Source organism: Petromyzon marinus, chromosome 6 (genome assembly GCF_048934315.1).
Source record: "Petromyzon marinus isolate PM22_M1 ecotype Great Lakes invasive population chromosome 6, UKy_Petmar_22M1.pri1.0, whole genome shotgun sequence".
NCBI lineage: Eukaryota > Metazoa > Chordata > Hyperoartia > Petromyzontiformes > Petromyzontidae > Petromyzon > Petromyzon marinus.
Window position 1 is genome coordinate 19000761 of NC_133672.1, and position 16881 is coordinate 19017641.

Here is a 16881-nt window from a genome sequence, read left to right on the forward strand (position 1 = left end):
TGAGTCGTTTCTGTCAACATCTCTTACAGCAGACTGCAATGACGTGAATACTAAAAGAGTATGGAAACTCATAACCTTCAACCTGCAGCAGTCTATTATGGATATACCAATGTGTATCTTGATACGTGAACAGTGGGAAGGGGAGATCTGATTCGTCTAAGTCAGTGGTTCTTAACCTGGGGTGCACTGACACCCTGGGGGTGTGCGATGCCCTTTCTGGGGGATGCAAGACATGCTAGATTTTTTTTTAGAAGGTAAATAATCGGAACACATTGAATTCAGGCACGTAAGTACAACTGCTTTGTTTCATCAAACCGATGTATTTATATATTTAAAAAAAATTACGATTGAGAACCAAGGGGCGCAAGGCTGCAGTGTAAAGGTTGAGAACCGCTGGTCTAAGTTTTGAGGTGTCACTTCCTCATACCACCCGTAATCCTAATTGTGTGATGTGCATTTGCACTTCTTCCTGAGTTATGAGTTCTCTGTGCATATACAGCTGGTGACCGTGCCCAACTTGTTTGTACAACACCGAGTTGCAGTACATTGCAAGGTCATTGTGACATTCACGTGCATTACAGTAGTGAGCCAATGCCTTTGAAGAATGGTACAAGCAGACTTGGGCTTGTTTTATTACTGGGCATTACACATATCTGGTTCGACCCTCTTCCCACACTGCACTCTGCCCCAGAAGCACCATGGGCTGTGGTGGTCACGTGACTTTGGCGGCCTCCAGTGGTCAAAAAACAAAATGCTTCGCTTTGTGTTTGGGGATTTAGGTCAGACCCAACCGTTGAAAAGTGCCAGAGGATGGCTGGACCCACATGCGAAGAGGATATTCACTGCATCCACGTTTATAACCTCAATTGTGTAAGATGGATAAAATTTGAATCGATAGCAAACACGTTATTAGTGTTGGTACATTAACATTTGTAGCATGGGCCATATGTATATTTATGCCATCTGCCTGGAAAAACCATAGCCGTATGTAACAGCTTTCTAATTTATGGGCAGTCTTACATAACATGCACAAAGTGCATCTACAGCTAATAATGTCCATTTAAACTGTATTTCAATGTTCATCATGAGAAGACATCACATTGAAGCTGAGTATTACAATAAAAATAAAATGTGTTCTTACAGGAACAACACATGTTTAAACATTTTATTGTTTTTCCTTGCTGCATTTTTTTGCTTAATGAGGAACGACTTTCAAAATTGAAATGGCTGCCTTATCCTAAGCCACATGTGCTCAGGTGCAGATGTTGATAGGAAGGTTTTGTTGGGCTAGGGTGCTTTTAAAATAGTTTATATTTTAGTTTAAATCCCTTCATCCCTAATGGCACTGCCAGTGTTTACTTCACACATTGTCATCACTTCACGGCCTTTTCTCTGCCAGATCCTGCCACCTTTGCACTGTACAGTTGGCAACTGACTTCCATGGTCTGTCCTTACATCATTATCACCACGCTCTAGTGTTCAGCCTGCTGCTTTGTCGCTGACCTCTGGGTACCTCTCCAATGCCTGTGTTAGTCACCTGCCATCTTCCAGTCTGTAAAAGTACCCCATCCACCACAACCTCTCATCCCTGATTGCGTTTACAATGCTTTCTTACTACATTCTATTCTGAATTTGTACGTCTCTGACCGTTTATACTTCAAGTACATTTTCCCAAATGTATATTCCTTTGAGAAGTCTTTGCTGAATGGAATCAGTCGATTACAAATAGCATGCCTCATAAAAGGATTGGATTAAGGAATTGTGGAGCATGCAGTGCTTTATTGAAACATGATGCAGCCTTTTATTTACATGTAATGTACGCATGGCGTCCATATGAATGTGATATTGACCCCTCTTAGGGCCCGTTGACAGTGATAAGTGCTCCTGCAGTACATGTATGAGCAGGGAGACCTCAGAATTCTGAATTTCACTTGGCCTTTATCCCCATGGTCTGAACAAGCAGACATTTCAGTTGTGCTGCCAGAATTTGGATGCACAGATCGACCTATAATAGCCTCGCTTGCATGGCATGAGCTGTGCTGGCAGATGCTGTGTCCTGCCACAATGTACGACTAATATTCATTGTGTGGTTGAGAATAATGATGGAGTGGTTACCAAAGGAGGGATCATGCCCGAGAGTGTCCGCCATGTAGATGGTGAATAAATCGGCTCATGTGCAGGACGCAGATGGATTGTTGCACTGCGTGACCATGAGGGATGGCAAACATCTTGGGGAGGTCATAATCAGAAAATGGGTGATGGTAAATAGCCCAGTTCCAAGTCACAATAAATTATATCGGTCATTCACTGAGCAGTGTGCGCCGGGCCACCAGAGTAGAGCGCGCTCGTGATGCTGTCGTGCTGGTGTGTGCTTCTGTGGCCGCTCCCACCGTGTTGGCCATGAAGCCCATCACAAGGGTGATGATCCCTGGGCCTGTCTGGTTTTTTTAAGCTCACGTCAAACTATTCCCAAGGATATATGTGTGTGTGTGTATATATGTATGCACATATGCTGGTGACTGCTAGAAGGTTTTTCCTGCTTAATATTTGCTTCAGTGACTCGTACAAATATTTACCAGAATATTTAGGTTATTGAAAATAATACGTCAATTCTATTCATCACCCTTCAAATTTTCCACGTTTCAGCATTTGCTGGGCCAGGCTTAATAAATATATTTTCACTACATATTTGGAGGTCTGAAATAAAAAAAGGTAGCTTTTATGATTTTTCTGTTAATTGGCAGAGACAGCACTATATTTGTACCAGTTTCAGCTCTTGCCTTTCTAGAACATGATGAGAAATCATGTCGGTCATTCACAACTGAGAGTGTGTGTTTTCTTACGATAGCGATGAGCATATAATTCCTACGAAGACTCTTTGCTCATGAGTGGTTTATTGGAAATATATTTAGTGTTTAAAATGCATTGGTCACCCTAGTGCTATCGGCACTGAACTCAGAGATGAGGATTTTAGAATTCCATTAAAGTCAATGCAGCACAGCACCCACTATTTGCATGCATTGCTCCTCGTATACGTGCTGATTGTTTTGTCTTTGCCAGCTAAGCTTTACACTTGCATTCACTCTCAGCTTTCCACCTGCATATGGACTTTACCACCTCCACTGAACCTGCAGCCTTAAAAATAAACACACGATAGCTGCCTCTGGTCATGATGGTTAATAACGTGCTTTGTATATACTTTTAAACAGCTGTCATACCTTAGAAAATCACTGAGCAAATGTCGTGTGACACTGGCCTGTAACAGTTGTAGACCTCTACAGTAACGACTGCGTGCATTTTTTTCTCTTTTGATAAATAATTTGGTCCAAGCAAATGGATGCACATTTTCCATTAAAAGTGCATCCAAGGTGGAATAAGCAATGCCAATGTTTCAGCAGTCTTAGGGAACCATCTGTTTTGTAGTACAATGCCGTTAATTTTGGTTGTTGTAGATTCATGCAATGAAAATCATTTAATGTGTTCCTTATCTTCCCAGCTGGTGTCGATCACTCTACAAATGCGTTTAATTTTGGCCTCACAGAGATAGGGCAGCGAATCCCACTTGACACATTTTTTTGTTTGTTGTCGAGCTGTAATATAGGGCCGCGTTTTTTTCACATTGTTTTTGTGAATGCAGTAGGTGCATCGACATTGTGTGCAATTTTATTCCAGTCTCCAAATGTTGCGCAGCAGTCTTATGTTTAAAATTGCAACTTGGTTTTCTGTCTCACGGTACAGTATGGCGCTATTCTAGCTCGTCACACTCTTAACTATGCCTTCATGACGATTACAGTATCTGGCTGGGAGAATCCAAAGGCAAAAATTCAACAACTATTCTCTTTTTTTGAAAGGCGAAGCCCTAAGAGCTCACACCAACTATTTAGGGCATCCGCACAACGAATTGCACCCTCCACAGGCTAAAAAAGAAAAAAAGGAGACATTGCAGAAAAGTAATACATTTTTAAAAATATTCTTTGGTTCTTTCGGTAAAGTCATGTAGAATGAGAATAAAATAATAAATTGATAAAATAAAATAACACAATAATATTCCCACGACGTTTCGGCCACAACACAAGCGGCCTTCATCAGGTGAAGGGACGAGACTCTGTCTGGAGGACAGTCTGGAGGACAGTCTCGTCCCTTCACCTGATGAAGGCCGCTTGTGTTGTGGCCGAAACGTCGTGAGAATATTATTGTGTTATTTTATTTTATCAATTTATTATTTTATTCTCATTCTACGTGACTTTACCGAAAGAACCAAAGAAGATGAATCCTTGCAGTCACGAAAGCTTTAAATCGAAATTTTTTAAATAGTTCAGTTTTAGTTTTTAGTTTCTGTCCATCTATCCAAATATAAATTGGCCACCATTTTGTTCATTGCGGAGGCTCTGCTCCTGGCAACTCTTTTGGGCTGTCACGATTGCATTCCAGTCAATAAAGAATGCGTAGTGCATATAATATGAAACAATTGTGATTGTTATAAAATAGTGCTCTTTTTGACAAACCCAAGTGGAATTGTATTATGGCGTGTAGCTGCACACATTCAATGGAGCAACAGGAATGTAAATATTGTAAGTGACTCAGGGCATCATCACCACGACCTCTGAAAGTTTACAAGTAAACTTGTATCCACTTTCAAATTCGTTTCGGACAGCATTAATCTGTTGATAATCTTGAGCCAGTAGTGGAAATCCCATATTAATTTAGCAGGTATTAGTTTCTCCAAAGTACAAATGTGTTTTGCTTTTATAAGAGGTTTTTTTGTGTTTGATCGTGTAAATATATAAATGTGTCTTTTGCTTTTCCTAAAATTTGGTACTACATTTTTTATAAACCTTGGAGAGCTGACGAGATGAATTGATATTAGGGATTTGAACTCGCAATAGTTGTAATTGTGGCGCTGACCATGCCACAGCCCCATCTGGCTAGGCCATCGATGGCTATGGACAAACCTCTCACCTGGGTGTGGTGAAGAATGACCACTTACATTTTTCTGTTTTGTGTGTTGCTGCAGACCTGTCAGTTGTGAGTCGACCGAAATAACATTTATCTATTTCCTGAATGAGTGTCGCCGAGTGGCTCTGTTTCTCTTTGCCTCTGCAAACAGGAACACATTGTAGCTGTTTCTTTGCATATTTGTAAGATAACACTGGTTTGATCACATTTATATCGGGTATTTGCTTTGTGCCTGCTACTTGAAAATGAAAAATTGCTCTGTATTCATTGACTTCGAAATAAATAAATGCGGGCTAATAAAAAAGCCCCTTTTGTGTTCGCATGTCTCGTGTGTGTGTGTGCGTGTGTGTTTGTACTGTATTCGTCACTGTGTTTTCTCGCATCACTCGTGGCAGCGTTGAGTGAATGTCCTATCTGCGCTGGCTCACACTGGTATTCGTCTGTGTTTGTAGAAGAGACAAATGACACGGACACCCCGGTGGTGACCTCCAACAGCCAGCTGACATGGAGGCAAGGACGGCAACTCCTGCGCCAGTAGGTCGCACTCTGCGTCGCCCCACTGGGCAATATCTATTGTGTCCAATATCATGCCTTGCACCGTTTCACACTTTACCCTTCATACTCTACACCACACACTGTAACGCACCTTTCCAGACCGCTACCATGCCTTGCCATCTATTGCTACAACAGCTGAGCTGCCATGACATTGTCATCATCTTGTATGTGCCAGGCTAGGTAGGCTTTGAGTCCAAATGGAGTGGCGAAGGCTCGCAATACCTCACTTTACACATTGCAACATACCACCCAGCATTCATTATATTTTGCACAACACATTGCATTGCCCCAGTCACTCACATCCTGTACCACAGACTGCACCACATTACTCAGTGCTACCTGTTTTCTCTACATTATCAACAAGCGATGTGGTGGGCAGCAGAGGACAGTGCAATAAAATCCATTGTTGTACTGCACTTCTATGCTCCCATGGCTTTGCTCCCTGCCTTTATGAACCCACGCTGACCGGCTTGGCAAAGCACGATCAAATACACGCCAAGATATGCACAACGTAGGGAGATCATCATCCAGCAGTGGATTGATCAGGGGTCGTACATGTATATTGCGCGTATGAAATACTGTTTCCGTTTAAAAAAAATTGTGCAACGTTGATTCGCACACTTCTCAAAAGTGGGCCGCAGTGGTGGCGAGATATTATAACTACCTTGCCCTGGTATACAGGAGATTGTGCGTTCGGTCCCGTTCCTCACGCCTGAAGTTTGCAGCTTCTCTCCGTGGTCGTGTAGATTTTTTTCCGGGGGCCTCTGTTTTTTTTTTACTTCATATTCATAAAAATACGTTTAGAGTAATTGGCTGCTATAAAATTCTATATGATAAGCCGCTATGTTGAGCTATCATTTGTGGCCAGGTCGCTTCTGAAAAAGAGCTGAATAGCTCAGTGGGCCTTACTTGGTAAATACAAAATAGTTAATAGTTAAAAGCATACACCGCACTGTGACACAGCATTCGGCATTGTCGCTCCGGCCACACACTCGACCGCACATTGCAGTTGACACGAAGGAACATGCCTGCCGCCCAAGTCATAATGATGCACGTGACGAGAAAAGTATTGATTTCTCTACTTGTGTTGATGTTGGTTCATTGGTGTGCCCACTGCCCAGGGCAGGCACTTGCATCGTGTGTGCGAGGGTGACCGTCTTGTTCAAGCATCCTGTTAAGTACCCAATGCTGCTGTCCCAACTTCTTGGATTACGTTTTTTAATTCGCACGCTGAGGCAGCGGCAGATTGTTAAACATGCGGCTGCCTCGCGCAATCCAACCGTTAGGCTCCTGTATTTGAGCACTGCGTGCTGAGCGGGTGGTCGTTGAATTGGTGGCATTTGGCACGCATTGGGGCATGACCCCAGGGGGCGGACAGTGGTGATGAATTCTGAAGTCACATGTTTGTGGGAAATGCACGTGGCTGGAGCCAGTGCTGTCAACATGTGGGAGCCTTTTTCTAGTAGTGGAGCATGAATGGCTGGTGATGATGATTCCAGTCTCATTATTTGAATAAAAAAAGGAATTTAATTTGCATCATGCAGAATAAATACACTTCCTTTAAAAATGTTGGATTGGCTGCAGTCCTTTCCACATGCGTTGCCGAAGACGCTTTCTTGGCATCCGATGGTTCAACTTCGTCAGAAATGTCACCATTGCATTTGCGACCAGTCTCCTAGCGACTGAGAACTTAGTTAGATGGAAACGACTGAACTTTGTGCCCACGTCGCCCATCTTGATGCGCAAACTCGAGCAAATTGCGCACTCTAGTTGTCGGTTGACGATTGAAGTGAGGACTGCGACCCTCAAAGGAAAGGTGCCCCCCCCCGTAGTTGCTCCCGTGATACGTGGCTCAAACAAATCACTTGACACCGGTGTGGCAGCAAGAGCAGTTAATGTGAATGCTGTCGCAAGATGTCAGGCATTTGGCGCAAAGGTCCTTCGCTGACTGCTTTGAGTGAATGAATTTCAAAAGTGAAGTGTTCATTTTCTTAGCGGATTGTGAGTCATAAAATGATAACAATACTATAAGCCCATTCACCAGTAGGCCATCTCAACAGATGCATGTCCATTAACCTGTTTTTAAACTAAACAAAGCCCTGGACTGGCGTAAACTTTATGGAGTATCATCAGCAAGTATTGTCCTCTCAAATGCCATTTTAATAGGCCACCAATTCCTGATAAAATCCAGTAATCAAAACGAGTCCCAAGTTTTTACTTGTTTAAACACATTTTACTGGTTTACATTCACCTGAAAACCTATTAATTTATTTCAGCAATAAAACAGACCCTTTACCTGTGTGTTTATTTATGACTTCACCGTTCCCCTCACGACCACACTTGGTAGTGAGGTGAATGGTAGTGAATTGGTAGTGAATTGCTCTTCAAGCCATCGGGCGACTGTTCGGTTACACTGGAGCAGTTAATGTGTGGGGCAGTATGTTTGACTTTTGTAAAATGTAGGGTGGGTGCTCGTTGAGTGATGTTAGTTTGTGATTTTCCATGACCACCTGAAGAAGGTAGCTGCCAAGACCAAAACAAGGTGTCAACCTGATCAAGAAACTGATGCACAAAAGGAAAATAAAAACTCTCCAGTAGTGTGCGACTGTGGTCATCCAGAACACGACCATACAACATAAAACAATGCAATGCCCGGTCCACAAGTATGAAAAAGACATACTGAATGGTTTTATTTAAGGAAAGCAAACTGCTTTGGTATGAAATGCGAGTGTTCCTTTCTTTCCTTTATTATTAGCACGAACAGCATTAACAGCCATTCTACAGTGACGTGCAACAGTGTCTCTTGATCCCAGTGCGGTTGCTGTAGCTGTGTCCTTGCTCCCAGTGTGGTCGCCCCAGCTCGTGTGCGTGCGTGTACGCGACGCGTCTGCCATGCCCGCGGCGCTGATGCAGGTACCTGCAGGAGGTGGGCTACACGGACACGATCTTGGACGTGCGGTCGCAGCGCGTGCGCTCGCTGCTCGGCCTCTCGGGGCCGCCGGACCAGAATGGCGCTCCCGACGCCAAGAACATCGAGCAGATCCTCAATGGCCGTGACATCATGTCTATCAAACCCAAGGAGGATGATGCCAAGAGGTGCGTACCCCCGTATGGCAGTGTGTAATTTAGTTGAAAGGTTTCGCGTTGCATGAGTGGTCGTTTTGTTTTCTCCTGGAGGTATGTAAACATTACATTCACTGTGTGGTATACATTTTCTTCTTACTGCAGCTTATTTTGGCAGTTGTGCTTTATAGGCCGGGCGTATACACCAGTGATGAACTTGTGTGCACAGGTGATTGAGCTAATAAATTACCGGCTGGCCTACATCAAAGAGATCAGCAACAGTAGCCGCCAACTTTATGTAATCGTGGGAGAACGTGAGTTGCTCCATTCAATTTCTGAAAAAGCCCCCAGCACGTGGAGCGAAACGTCAGACATCACGCTGGACAACACTGTATAATCCTAAAACATTTTTTCTGCCATTTTGCTGCAAACTTGGGGATTGTCTTCCTGGTCCTATTTTCCTACTCTTTTTTTGTCCTGAGCTATCTCCACACGCAACATATATTTTACTCGCATCAATCGGCCCTTATCAGTATTAATACACAGGAATCCAGAATGTTTTGAAGCACATTGAAATCCACAGATTGACACCACTTTAGAATGACGGTACACATACATGTCTTGTATGGTGGCATATCAGTTTAATCCTGTTCGTGTGCCATGCTTTAATGATGTAACCCAGTAGCTATTTCAAGGGGAAGCTTCTCTTGGCGGATGACCAAGGTAGAATTGTTTGTTGGTTTGCTGGTACAACACACATTGTTCATAAGCGATAGTCAGCAGTGGCCGGATAGCAGCCAGGGGGTCTACGTTCAATCTGCAGCACTACTGAGTGATGCAGCACAGAGCTCGCTATGATGGGGTTTGTGTTTGGTACCCAGGTTTAAATCACCCCACCATTAAACCAAATTTACAGTCACAGTTGATGGCCACCAATGACAAAAAAAAAACACACTTAATATTCTAGGTGGAATGAGCATGTCATTATAATAAATGTAATTTACTTACAGTAGTGTCAGGATACTGTAGTTCTAGATAAAGAAAAAAAACATGTACAAACAACCAAGCACACGTGACATAAATCATATCAATTAAAATAATAGCTGTTTTACTGTAACAAAGAAAGAAAGGGCTCGATGGTTTGAGACGACTGCACTTCAGGATATTATTACTGTTACATTGTGAGGGTTTTAAGTATATTGGATATGATGGGTGGGGTATAAATTAAAATTTCAATCACTCCTGTTATCAAAGATGCTTTTACTTTAGCTGTGGACGAGAGGGGAAGGAGGGACCTGGTGTCCTTCGTTAAAGGATAAAGACCACCATCTCTTTGGTGACGTGTGCAATCCAATACAATCATCGTGAGCATTTAAGTAGTTTTTATCTTGATGAAGTGTTTGACTCGCGTTGACTGTCACCAATGGGTGTTTGTAAGCCATTGCATTTCTGAAGAGATTCAACACATTTATAAATCACGATTGTGAAGCGTGTAGAAGAAAAACAATCCAAAGTATGAACAAAAAACACTTAATTACACAGCATGGCTTTTTCGGTATAGTCCCTACTACAAAAGCTCTTTTAGGGCTTTTGTAATTGACTAATTTGCCTATCTGGTTCCATGCCCCGTACTGTGGTGTCTCACAAACCACAAACTGCCCCACCACCCATGATGTGATGCACTCTGAATAATTGTCTTGTCAACTTTGAAACACACTTTGACCGATGATCATTTTTGGCAGCAGAGTTATTTTTGGCTGCAAGTCTAATTGGCATGAAAAGCATGTTTCAATGTTATTTATGCATTCATTCGCGCACTTTTTTTATTTATATTGTATGGTGCATGCACACCACTTGTAAACTAGATACGCATCCCAAGTAGTGTGCATATTTCCACGCATTTTCTCGTGCGTTTCTTGCATGAATCAATACGTATGCTAAACCTACATTTCCCTATTCAAGCAATGCTCCAACCCTAATATTGCATTATAAAATAGTCCTGACATCATAACTGTTGACACGCTGAGCCACACAGCCAATGCAGTGAGTCACTCGGGTGACCTAATAATGGTGCTAATGGCCCATGCATGATGGGACACCACACTGGTCATCCCTTTCGTAAGCAATGTGTGCAGAATAGCTGTTCGACTTCCAGCTCAACTTCCAATTGGCAGTCACAAGGAGGCCCCCTGGTCAACCTTTCTCCAGCCTCTAGAATTATTTTTCCATCCAACCCGACTGGTGCTGCAAGATGCCCGACCATGCCCACCTAGTGCTTGCCTAGTTGCAATTGGCTTCTGGTTGCTGAACGAATATATTATAAGGTCACGCTCATTACACATAAAGAGCTTGCCACAGATGAACCAAAATACCTAGGCAATCTCGTCAGGGAGCATAAACCTTCACACGAACTCCATTCATCCTCGCAGTGGGTTTTGACTGGTCATCGTACAAAGACGGTCACCTCATCGTGCGCTTTCAGATGCTCTTCTGCGGCCATCTGGAACGTTCTTCTTTCCGATATTAGGAAGCCACTTGAGCTATGCACTTTTAAGTCTTGATTAAAAACTAATTTCTTTAACTTCTTTTTGTTTATAGTTTGTTGCCCTTCCCCCGCATGGGTGGCTATGTACAGCGTGAAATAAGTTCTAGATACATCTGACTGCACTTAAAAATGTCCACACCTTTAGGTGTAGTCTTGGAGACTACTACACCTGAACTATAGCAAAAAAATGTTAATGCTGTCGGAGTGGACTACGGTGAGCAATGAAACAGCTGTTCCGCTGATAGTGAAATTGTTATTATATCGTTGCACTGGTCAGTCACTTGAATGTCATAGGCACTTGCCTCTTGCTTGAGTGTGACACTGTCACCCATGATGAACAGGTATTGTATGGTAGGGTCTAAAAAAGGCCTGCTACCTCAACACTTACCGTTCATCTCTTCTGGCTAACGAAAGTTTATAGATGTCCTTGTAGTCATTTGTTATGCTTTTAGCGCTTTCTCAATTATTCTCTAGCCTCAAATGGATTGACCCCTCTCCCATTGGACTCGGCCATAAGGTTTCTTAAATCGGTATAATTTTTATCTTTCAAGGTCAATAAATTAGTATCTCTTTGGTAAATCAACAGTAGTTGTGTCCTATGGCAATACTGGTCCCAGCCATGGGAATGTTACATTTTGGATACTGTAGTGAATCAATGCAGAACAGCATCCCTCATTGCTCATTTGAGAATTTAAACATTTTGACTTTTTACTTTGAGCCCAAGTCAGCCAAATCTTAACCATCCAGGCCTTTGTTCTTGTAATCTAGTGCATCGTCAGATAGCCAGCCCATAATAATCATTAGCCCTAGTCAACTCGTTGTCATAAACTGGAACCTAATCCATTCTTAATCAGCCTCGACTCTATTCAACTAGCTCCTCGATTCGGAATTTCAAGATAAAATATCCATTGATTTTGTTCAACTCGCTTTTCAGCTTCCAGTTTGCACTCATGAATTAGTCCTTGACTTGCTCACCTTACCCATAGTCAACAAAATCCTAACTTACCAACTGGTAGTGAATCTCCTATTGCGAGTCAACTAGAAATGAGCGATATAATTTCAATGGTACTCGCTTATAACTCATGTGATGTAAGTGAAATTCAGCCATTCCATAATTATAGATTCATTACCACCGGTCAACTAACTCCTAGCTGGCCAAACTATCCATAACTAAGCTGATAACCAATCTGCCAGCCATTTTCAATGAACTCCCTTAAAACCAAGCCAAATCGTTGTCCTCGCATGGCACTGTGATACAACCCACTGGTGCCGTTTCTCTTCACGCTGATTCAAGCCTCGGGCCGCTGTGCATTTCCTTGTGGCCCGGTGCAGTGTCCACTGTTGTCATTTCCTTCCCACGTGGGCTCGTGCACCTTGGGCAGCAGGAAGGGGTTCTCAGCGCCGGCCATTGTGTTTCCCTTCCCTAGAGACCGCATCCCCTGACTTCATCAGGGCAGCGGCCGCCCACGCACGCTCTGGTGCGGGGAAGTGAAACGCCTCATTTTGACTGTTCTCTGCGGCTCAATTGAAAAGCAAATCAGAAGTGTGCAGCCTCCGTCATTATTCCTTTTTTGTTGGTTATTGACAGTGCAGCATTGGAAGGGTGTGCTGATTTCAAGGTGCGTTTTTGGGAAACTTTCTAAGCAGGGTGGTACAGACCAACGTGCTTTGGTTACCTGTGGTTTAGCGCCCATTTTGTCCTTGTGTATGTGTTGCCATTAATGTCTGTGAAACTTTCTGTGCCATTTGTATTCATGTGTTCTGATGTGATGTGCTGTGCCTTGATATAGTATGGTGTGGGGTGGTGTGATATGGTATCGTTCAGTTGTAGTGCCTCATTGTTTAATGTGCCATGGTGTGTATGACATATTTTGATGCCACACGGTGAATTTTTTAATGTGGTGTAACTGTGCGTGGTATGATGTGTTGTTGCGTGATGTGATCTTCTACGACGGGGGTGCCCACGTACTGTGGCTTGCTGTGGCATGGTGACGTATGGATTGGTGCAATTCAGTGTAGTTTGGTATGGATTGGTGAGGTATAATAGACGCCACGGTGCCGAGATGCTAACTACCTTGTCTGGTTTTTAGGAGCGCGTAGGTTTTATTCCGACCCTGGCGCCTGTATATTTGGAGTTTTTCCTCCACATTTATAAACGTCTGTTAAGAGTGTTTGGCTGCTATAAATTTCCACATAAGTGACTTCGTTGAGATATTATTTGTGGTAAGGTCAGTGGGCCTTACCTGGTAAAATTTAAATTGTTCTTTGGTTTTTTCGGTAAAGTCACGTAGGTAAAATAAACAACAAGCTTCCGTCTTCAGGTGGAACAGTCACAGCAAAATCAACTGTGTCAAGTGAACAGCTCTGGGACACACGGGTTTATATACAGGTTAAGGGGGGGGAGGAGTCAGGAAGGGACGTGGGTGGGGAGGGGGGGGCTAAGTTAAGCCGCCTTTTGTTATTCTGTCGGGGGTCCAGGGGGAGGCGGTGGTACGCTAGCATGTAAAACCACCTTTTGTTATGCTGCAGGGGGTTCGGGGGGAGAGCGATGGCGCCCTGCACGGGGGCGAATACAACCACTGGTATAAACGTAAATGGCTGTATAATTATAAGCCAGCTAAGGTTTGACTTGGTTGATGACATCTTTGCAAAAGTTGCTCAATTTAATTTTTTTTTAATTGTTGCCAGAAAAAAGGGGAAAAACCTATTATCAGTTTAAAATAGTTTAATAATGTGGCATGGCGTGACACCCATTAACCCGCCCTGCATAGGAACGGGGACAAGTCTCGCTCCGAGCCACTGGTACCTTCGGTGGTGGATACGTTCCAGTTCCTGCAGGAGGAGGAGGACAGCGACGACGGTGAGGACGACGACGACGAGTCAGTCGGCCTCGTGGATGAGCGGGATCGGCCACGCGCCAGCAAAAAGGCCAAGGTGCGGCGTAGCCCCCGGTGACATGACCCAGATAAGCCACAAACATCCACACCCATAACACACACACCCATAACACCCCAACTCATTACTAACATTTGTCAAGCCAATACCTGAACTCATTATACACGCAATTAACACAGCAACCGGAGACTAGCTACGCAGACGCACACATATCACACAACACAGAAACGCACACTCACCGATGACAGCACAAACCCAGGCTAATTAAACACACGCGCACTCACGCGCACACGCCTATGCAACAACACAAACCAGGACTAACTACACACTGATCAAAAAGGAAACTACAACAATCACCTGACACAAACCTTGCCTACACACACTTTCACTTTTGTTGCAAAATCCATAATTACACACACGCTCTTGACTCTACATAACCGTGACTATATTTTCACTAACCCCAAGTCTGGACTAACACAACATACACACATGACTCTACCCAACCTATATAACATGCCAAACGCATAACATCCAAGATGAGTCAAGCCCCCACCAACTCGAAAAATCGCCACACACCTTCCATTGGAATGCCATGACCCTCCGAAAAGCTCAGCGAAACATACCCTCCAATGCAACAACCTACACGAACCAACATTCAAATCACCTTCACCAGTCATCCTAGCCTGAAATTACCCTCCTGAAATGTTGTTACACTGACCAATGAAGCGAGATGTTGTGACCAATTCGAAAGGGGTGGGGCCAACAGGGGAGGTGGGTACATAAGACGTACAACCTAGGCAACCCATCTATAAGACGGACCATCAGTCACAACATTTACTTGACTAATTTCCTCGTACAGGGTGATGCTGTAGATTGGTAACAAGCGCCGCTGTGTGACGACGCAGATCGGTAACGAGGGCCTGGCGGCGGACCTCGCTGATGACCCCGACACGGAGGAGGCGCTCAAGGAGTTTGACTTCCTGGTGACCACAGAGGACGGGGAGGGTGCGGGTGAGGCACGCAGTTCCGGGGACGGCACCGAGTGGGGTACGGCGCTCCCCTCTGCACCCCCACAGCCTCCGTATGGAACACCGTCCTTGTGCCATACTTCACCAGGCTGTGGCAGACCGGCACTTTGTAGACAAGGTTTGGTGGATCGTGCAGAGAATTATGAAACCCCAAAATCTACTGGGTGGCGAGGTGGCCAGAAGATGGCAGTACAGAAAATGGATTTTTAACCCTTCTTTGCAACCGACCTTTGAGTGTTCTCCCTTCACATGCGTAGGCTTGCTCTGGGCACTGCCATTTTCTCCCACATACAGACTACCTAAGATAGCCCTTCACAGTACAAAGAAGGACCATGGCCCAAAGAAAGCATTACCTATTACATACGTGTTCTTTTAAAACAGTGTTCTTGATGAATACTTGTTTAGTTATGTGATTGTGGACCACTGCCAACACAGTATCACAGAATAAGTAACATATATAATTAGACAAATATCCTCATACAATACTCTCCTGGGTCTTTAGATCTAGTGAGGCTTACCTAGAAAAGTAAAGGACAAGAGACCTTTGAATATCACGGGGGTTAAGTTTTTGGAAAGTACCATGAGATATTCAATACTTAAGCCTTACCGAAATAATGGGGTAAGGTACATGGCAACCAAAAATAGACATCACAATTGAAATAAGTACTGTATTGTGCCAAATAAACTAAAAAATTAATAATTTAAATAAACATGTTAAACCATATACCAAAAACATACCTAGGCAATAAATAGGAGTATAAATACTACTATTTATTGGATGATGATGATCCAAAGCAGGTATCTGTGTGTGTCCACGAGTAGGGCGCAGTAGTGCAACGGTTAGCACGCAGCCGAGTTCGACTCCCTCTGACGCCCAACACCATTGGCGATTCTCAGAATTGGTCCTGGGCCCCCCCTTGGTCGACTCAGCCTCAAATGAGTACCTGGTGCAATGTGTAAACATCACCACTTGGGAGATAAAGGCGGCCGGGTGTGGTGTTGGCCACCCACCCCCTCGTGTGGCGTGCTGGCCTTCATAGGTGCTCACTAACAGCACTTGCGCCAACAGTCTGCTAGCGAGATGCTTGCAAGGCAGAGGTTGAGGTGCCACTGATATACTGAAAAATACTTTCCTTTTGCATCCTATTACATGCTTTGTGTGGTGCTACCCAAAATATTGCATATTCCACGTCAATTCTCTTTGTCCGTGCTCTACCCTTCTGTACCATTGCAGTATGCTTCAATGCACCACTTTATACCATAGTATAATAAGGCACACACTAGAATAAGTACATAAAAACTGTACAGCTCAGCATTGTACCGATAATGCCACTAGGTGTTGTATGTGGGTGCTAATCACAGCAGAAATCCATGCCCGTAATCACCCTTGCACGTATTGGCTTAGTTGACACTTGGCCACAATCGGTCCGCAGCTTGGTGATCACAGCGTAAGGCTTATGGGCCACGCAAATTGCTGATGGTGCTCAACAGCATAGTGATTGTTGCTTATGCCTTGCATTGATTGCCATCGCCACCAGCATCAGCCACTTTTCCCCATTGCAGTTAAATCCTGTACCATTCCCTTTCATCATTTGTGTCATTGTGTCGTCACTTGTGTGTCATGTTTCTGAGTTTGTAACGAGTGTGTTTCCTTGTGTCCAAGGTGGGAATTGTCTCCTGACAGTTGTTCTGGTGGTTGTGTGTATGTTACTTCTATTTTATTTAGTTGCCTGTTGAGGGTTGTCTTTCTCAGTTTTCAAGTCAGCTTGTGGATATGGGTCTCTAAGCACACTCTTCTACCCAAGTCGTACAGTTTGCTAGTTTGATTTCCATCGCCTA

At 43.9% G+C, this 16881-nt stretch overlaps 1 protein-coding gene across 4 annotated transcripts in view; it reads left to right on the forward strand.

Moving 5' to 3' along the window:
- The window catches only part of LOC116939323 (striatin-3-like), a 103175-nt gene that overhangs the window by 44108 nt on the left and 42186 nt on the right, over positions 1-16881 (forward strand). For 2 of the 4 annotated variants that reach the window (XM_032947525.2, XM_032947523.2), the window contains exons 4-7: positions 5409-5490; positions 8425-8607; positions 13891-14053; positions 14920-15061. In XM_032947525.2, coding sequence (XP_032803416.2) covers positions 5409-5490; positions 8425-8607; positions 13891-14053; positions 14920-15061 — 570 coding nt within the window. The remainder of the gene's footprint in view (positions 1-5408; positions 5491-8424; positions 8608-13890; positions 14054-14919; positions 15062-16881) is intronic. The other 2 variants (XM_032947524.2, XM_032947526.2) reach the window with 1 other exon arrangement.